At 38.6% G+C, this 6,892-nt stretch overlaps 2 protein-coding genes across 6 annotated transcripts in view; one reads left to right on the plus strand and one right to left on the minus strand.

The window, feature by feature from the left end:
- EVL (Enah/Vasp-like) overlaps window positions 1-6,892 on the plus strand; it is a 183,783-nt gene that overhangs the window by 150,953 nt on the left and 25,938 nt on the right. For 3 of the 5 annotated variants that reach the window (XM_042449583.1, XM_042449591.1, XM_042449601.1), the window contains one exon: window positions 727-1,620. The exons of the other annotated variants lie outside the window; for them this stretch is intronic. In XM_042449583.1, the coding sequence (XP_042305517.1) occupies window positions 727-1,620 (894 nt within the window). The remainder of the gene's footprint in view (window positions 1-726; window positions 1,621-6,892) is intronic. 5 annotated transcript variants of the gene reach the window in all.
- DEGS2 (delta 4-desaturase, sphingolipid 2) overlaps window positions 3,406-6,892 on the minus strand; it is a 70,630-nt gene continuing 67,143 nt past the window's right edge. Inside the window, exon 6 of the transcript XR_006101957.1 lies at window positions 3,406-5,818. The gene's annotated coding sequence lies outside the window, so the exon portion shown is untranslated. The remainder of the gene's footprint in view (window positions 5,819-6,892) is intronic.

The raw sequence follows: 6,892 nt of genomic DNA on the forward strand, positions 1-6,892 counted from the left end.
TTGCTTTTCTCTTGAATATTCAGGAGCTCATCTGTAAGTCACATAATTCCATTGGTAAGATCACAAGAACAGTGCTGCTAAATTATCAGATTCCCTTGAACCAAGTGAATGGCCTGGATATACTTAGGAATTATGAAGAAGGTAAGGATCTCTCAAGTGCTTGAATGGGAGACCACTGAGTTCTTCAAACAACTGTGACCCATGACAATGAGCTATGGAGGATTCAATAAATAGAACACTGTCTTAATTTTAAAAAAAGTCCACCTGTGGAATGAGGAAAATCAAAATCTGAATTGGATACTACCATTATGAGATCACCAAAATAGCATTAATAATGCAAGCTTTTGAGACTTCAAACACTCACCATCAGGCTTGGCATTGCAGAACTTGGTTGCATAGAGTCTTGAAAAGTGGATGTTGAACAAAAACTGTTTGGTCCTTGGTTTGAAAATATAAAAATCACCAGGCTAGGGCAGTACTTTGTTGTGCGTTGACTTTTCCACTAAAAGAATTAACAGCTTCCTGGCTTTGTCTGGGCATTCTTAATAGCTATGTCTCCACTAATTTATTTTTTTAAGTATTGGCTCTAGTTTTATTTTATACTTTATTTTATTTCTTCATTTTTGTCTTTTTCTAATTAGGGTACTTTTTAATCATTCCACAATATCAATCCATTTTATTCTTTCCCCTTTTCCTTTTCTGTCCTTTGTTTTGTTTTGTTTTTAGTTTCCACCCTTCAGATAAAAGTGTCTTCTTCCCCTTTCCACTGCCAGTCTCCTCCTCCAGACTACAGTAACTACCATGCTTCTCCTGGCACTGTTCCTCCACCTCCTCCTTATGCCAAAGTTATCTCATCGACATCTCCTCCTCTACCTGAGCCTGCTAACAGAGCTTCTTTCAGATCTGCTGTTCCTGGGGCCCGGGAATCCCCTCTGCATTGCCACCGTTCTTCTGCATCTGAGTTCCTGCCACCTCCTGGCCCTTCATTTCACCCAGCCTGGCCAGGGCACAGGACAGTTACATGGAGCACCAAGCAGATCTCCCCATCCCCTCCTCCTGCTCCTGCTTCCCATTATCCATTCACCCCACATCAATCTCTCAGACGTTCTTCTCTCTCATATTCTCCTCAATCTTCTTCTTCTCCTCCGGTGAACCTTGCACCTCCTGTACCAAAGGGGCTGATACTGCAGCCCCATATTCCAGTAGTCCTTCCTGTAATTTCTGCCCCAAATGGCAGAATCAGAGGGCCTACAGATACAGTGGTCCAAGATGTTTCAGCAAATGTACCTCATCTAGGTCTGAATGGCCACCGTGAAGAACATTTAACCACACAAGTTCCTCTAAACTCCTCTATGACCCAGGTAAAGAGAACAGATGGGTCTTTTTTCTCATATTTAGAAGCAGTGCCTGTTTCGCATCTACCCATTGTAACCAGCCCAACTGGGTCCTTTATACCAGGTTTTTCTCAGCTCTCACAACAGTTGCCTTATTCTCCACACCAGCTGTATCCATCCATGTCACATTTTGTTTCATTACCTCCTCATTATGCTGCTGTATCTGAGGTGAATTTGTCCAAGAGGACCCCTCCTTACATGACTTCATCAACCATTTCCCATTTGAGTAAGTACTTGGTTTGAAAGAATTATACTTTTTTAAAAAATGCAAGGAAGCCAAGTCCATTAAGAAAATGTCATAGTCCGTGGTCAGGTAGTTATAAAGTCAGTGTTGATTTTAGAAAAATGTTTAAGGGCCTGTGAGAGATGTATGATATAAGCTACAATCCAGAGAACTACAAAATTAGTCTAGTGAAACCACACAAGGAATTTTGAGCTGTATGCCCTATTTAAATGTTTGAAAATGTATTCCATGAAGGGAAGGATCTGCACTGGCCAAGACATTTTGTTGTTTGAGGTGAAGAAAAGATGCTTTTTCCCAATTCCATGTCACCTAAGAGACAGCAGGCTAGTTTAGGAGATGTGGATCAGAACATGTGGGACACATCGCTTTGTCTTCCCATAAAAAGTGATGGCAAGAGGATGTTCACTGTTTCCCTTTCCATAACACATATCGTCTGCTACCTGAGGCAACTTCCAAGCCTCATTCTCCCCAGTTACAGGGTAGAGGTATGACGCTGATATGAGGTTTGCCACCATCTTCAATTAACACCTCAACAGAGCTCTGTTGACTGCAGGAAAGCCTTCCACAGTGATATTACTCCTTAGATTGCCAGAGTAAAAACTGGAAAAGGTTCCTGTACCTTTAATAGTTGTGTAAATGGGTGAATTTCAGCAGATGTTGCTTATTACATGATTGCACGATAAATAACACTTGCTCAATTCCCTCTTCTATACAATAATTAAATGTCCAGTTTTCAGTGTGACAACCCCAATTACTTCCACACGCCCTCTCTCATTGAACATGCTTTTGAACAAATGAACAGGACTGTAGTGTAGTGTGGTAGCTACAGGCTTTAAGTGAGTAAGCATCTTGTTAATGTCTAAGTTGTACTGTGAATTCTTGGGGTGATCATTGGAATGAAGGGCCCTGGTGGTGCTGTGGTTAAATGCCTGTACTCCAGCCACTCACTCAAAACCACAAGGTTGTGAGTTCAAGACCAGCAAAGGACTCAGGCTTGCATCCTTCCAAGGTCGCTAAAATGAGTACCCAGATTGTTGGGGGTTTACACATTGTAAACCACTTGGGGAGTGCATAAGTGCACTGATAAACGCTATGGAAATGTACTTGCTATTGCTATAATATCACTAAATCGAATGGAACTAAATAATACTGACCTTCCTGACAGAGGTGATATATTCAAATACTTTAGATTCCAAAATGGTGTATAAATGCTAAGCCTTGTCATTTTTTTAGTTTGATACTGTGAGCAGGGCTCTGAGAGCTAAACACAGTGCTAATTCCAACTAGAGTAAAACCATGAAAATAAATGGGATTTATGTAAATCGTGATTAACAGATCCCATTCCTTTCCATGCTTCTGCTTTAGTTGGGACCAACATTGGATGTGGCTCTCAATTTGTGTTGGTCAACACTCTTACATCTCAGTAAACCACTGCTCAGATGTTGGGGAAGTGGACAGGTTGTGATATAAAATTAGAAGAAAAATCTGCTGTTCAAAGACTTGGGTGGGAGAAGGAGGCAGAGGACATCTGAAGGCGCTTTTGAAGTTGTGACCAAACCTGCTTTGAACTTCAGTGTGACATTCTCTTAAATAAGTGAGGAGAATGCATTGCAGCAGAAGCAACCACAAAGTGACCGCACAGACAGCAGGCTAAGAAATAAAACTCGGAGTGGGGGGGGGAGGTAAAGACTACATGTATGCATGCATGCAAACTGGAAGTTTTCACTTGAAGGCCTCTGTAGTCAGTTGAATGTAGATCTGTACCAATGTTTTATTGCAGGCTTCAATGAAAAACAGAAGAGTATGCTTTACAAATGATAACCCCCCAATTGGGGGAATTTCAAGCACTTTGTCAGATTAGAGATCAAAGTGATTTAAAAGAAACTAAAGCTGTAGACAGGAAGAAATTAATCCAGTCATATGAGAAGGAATTCACTTGGGGAAATGTACAGAGGCAGAATGGAAAATCATTGACTGAACAGTAGAATTACTGAAAGTAATTTGTCTACAAAGAAGTCTATCATAGACTACAACAATCTGAAGAACAGTCAGACTATGAAGAAAACAAAAAGGCAACCACATTTTTTTTAGTTCTGTTTTCTTCGCCATCCACCTATTCCAGAATTGTTCAGGGTAGCTAAGAATCTTTTTTAAAAAAAGTTAATAGAAGTATGGAGCTCAGAAATAGGAAGAAATGGCCTAAATCCATTTGCTAATCCTGGCTATTGTAGACACATTGGACTAATTGTTGGACTTTAAATCAACACTTTTGCAAATCCACTGTGTTCAGTGTACCTGCTCTAGCTGTGATCCGACATTGCCAGTATTACAGCTAGTGCTTTTGGTTTCAGTTGCAAATCAAACAAGCTTAACAGGAATTAACAACATAATCATAATAATAGTTTCAATTTTAAGAACACAGGTAGTGCTCCATTTCAGATACACTCAGCTTCAAAGAATAGAGGGGCAGTGGGGATAGCAGAACGGCATCAAATATTAGAAAATAAGTATTTGTTCAAAATACAGTGCATACATATTAGATCAAATGTCACAGAAAGGCAGTCATCATGCCCCATTTTAAAAAGTAAGAGAAGTTATGTATGAAGTATGTCTGTAACCTTTCAAATAAGTTTACCAGAACTGTTGTCTCTCAGTATGTTTACTGGTTTGGCTGTCTACACTTAGGGATTTGTGGTCTAAAACTGCCTGTAGACATTTCTCACACCTCATTATTTTGGGGTGGGAGATCAGTTTTAAGCTATCAAATTTGGGAAGTTATTTTTAAAACCATCACTCTTTTCTGATGTTTGTTCCTATAGTGTGTGTTTATGTAAAAGCTATCTTTATAAAGTGTCCTAAAATTCTCCCCAAATAATTTTTGTACCCCAAATTGTACCAAGAAAAAAATGAGTAAACAGTATTTTTTTTCCATAGGAGAAAGTAGTAATGCTAGTACATTGCAATACCTTCATAATTCCCCAAAGTAACAAAGTAGAGATAATCATCCATAACTGTTCTATAATCATGATCGCTACTCGGTCACAGTCATGGCACTTTTGTCACAATCATAACTCCCCACCCCATCCTACTTTACCCAGTGTCGGTTGCATGGGAGAAAGAGGTCCATGGGAGGTACTTAGTTAAGTATACTTAAGTAGCTTTAACTAAGTAGCTAATGTAGAATACTGGCCACCATCATTATTTGTAATGTGTAACTTCCAAGCTCTGTAAAGTTAATTAAGCAAGTAGCTATTTACAAACTTGGAATAGATTTAGGTGTAATATAAGGGCCTAAATCAAACTGCTAATTCCAACCAAAATAGATCCATTGACTCAGTGGGATTACGTAGGTGTTGTTTTACCATTCAGCAATCAAATTCAGTGAGTTGGAACTAGCAATTGGATGCAAGCCAGATCTCTCTTTTTTGGCATATGTTTAAGGCATGAAATGAGGACTGTTCAATCAAATCAGAGATCTCTATATATAGTTATTTTTTAAAACTATTTCTATTTCACCTTTTATTCAAAGATCTCATGATGTACAATCAATCTGACAAACTTTAGATCAATTAGCTAGTACAATGCTTTGTTTCCCACAATGTTAACCAAATGCCATTCAGCCCAACTCGAAGTACACAAATCTTTGGACAAGAAAACAGGCCTTATTGCTTAGAAAATGTGTGGAATCTGATTGTTAAAAGGGGGGCTGTTGGATGAATGCATCTTTCAGTGATTTTAGTCTAAATAACATATCCAGTTTAAGGGATTTTTACCTTTTAACCTGAGGTAAAATTCTAGCCCTTTCTTTGAATTAACAATCTTACAGAATATGGAACAGTATTCCATGTTACAGCTGCACATTTAGATTGTCATACTACAACAGATAGTTCAGATAAATACAGAAACTAGTCAAGAGACAATGACTGAAGGGTGGATCAAGATGAAAAACGAAAAGAAATGTTCCAGGTATGATGTTCCAAGTGTGTAATGAGACTGAACAACTCATTTTTGTTTTCCCCAGTGTGGTGGAATACTTGAGCCTGTTGGTTTGTCTGGAGAGTTAATTTATAATTAATCCTGTGACATCTTCATAAATTTGTTTCATAAATCATTAGTGGTCTTTTGGGAAATGTGGGAGATACTGATGCAATCCACCTGTTGAAACATCTGGAAGTCTTTCCTAAAAAGGACAGATTGAAGGGACAATTTAGGTGTTGCAACACAATCTTTCCAACAGAAATCAATATAGATATACAATCAGTCCTCTGTATCCATGGATTCTGCATCCACAGATTCCAATTAAAAAAACAGCAAACCTTGATTTCGCCATTTTATATAAGGGACATCATTTTACTATACTATTGTATATAATGCGACTTGAACATCCATGAATTTTGGTGGGTCCTGGAACCAAACCCCAGCAAATGCAGCAAATAAAAATATTTATCTATTGTAGTAGTATTTCTTAATGATTTTGCTTAATATAATGAGTAATCTTTATGACAAGTATCTATGATGGAAATTTAGGGATTGCCTTGATTGGGGAATATTTTGATGGAAGAAGCAGCAGGTTTCAAGGCAGGCCATTTATCATCAACCAGTGCCTGATTTTCTATCATCTGATTGAGAAAAATAGGGCCAGATCTTGTGTGGCACTCTATGATGCCTTTGATGCTAAAATGACTCTGGGCAAAATTGAAGGCCTCTTTCCTGTACTGTAGTTTACTCATACTAATTTCAAAGGTGAACAACAATAATTTCCTCACAGTAAAATGTAATCCACAGGAACATTTACACCCCTGATCTCAGTTAGGAGAAACAGCTATGTATTCTGGCCGTCTTACTGTTCAGTCTTTGTATTAATTGCATGGTACAGTTTTTCTCAAATTCTGATGTTCATCCTCTTGGGGTGAAACTGTCTTGACTTGATGTAGAACACACAATCATCCTGACTTTTTCAGAAGGAGAGGTCTAAGGGAAGCTCTCAAGGCATTTTCAGCATTTTTATTGAGGGGCAGCTTATAGTAAATGATTATTTAGATGTAACATTCCAGTCATCTGAGTTAAAGAGCACCCATACTATAAGTTAGTGAAAATGCTAAAAGCTCTATTAATGTTGTTCTTAGCTTCTTTTATCTAAAGGAGGTTCATGTATACCGTCTGTGACAAAAGATTTCCAGGATAAGGTGCTAGCTAGCCCAAATATTACATGATACAAAGTTGTGCATTTATCAAGGCTCCCCCCCCCCCCCCC

This window comes from Sceloporus undulatus, chromosome 1, assembly GCF_019175285.1.
Source record: "Sceloporus undulatus isolate JIND9_A2432 ecotype Alabama chromosome 1, SceUnd_v1.1, whole genome shotgun sequence".
Lineage (NCBI taxonomy): Eukaryota > Metazoa > Chordata > Lepidosauria > Squamata > Phrynosomatidae > Sceloporus > Sceloporus undulatus.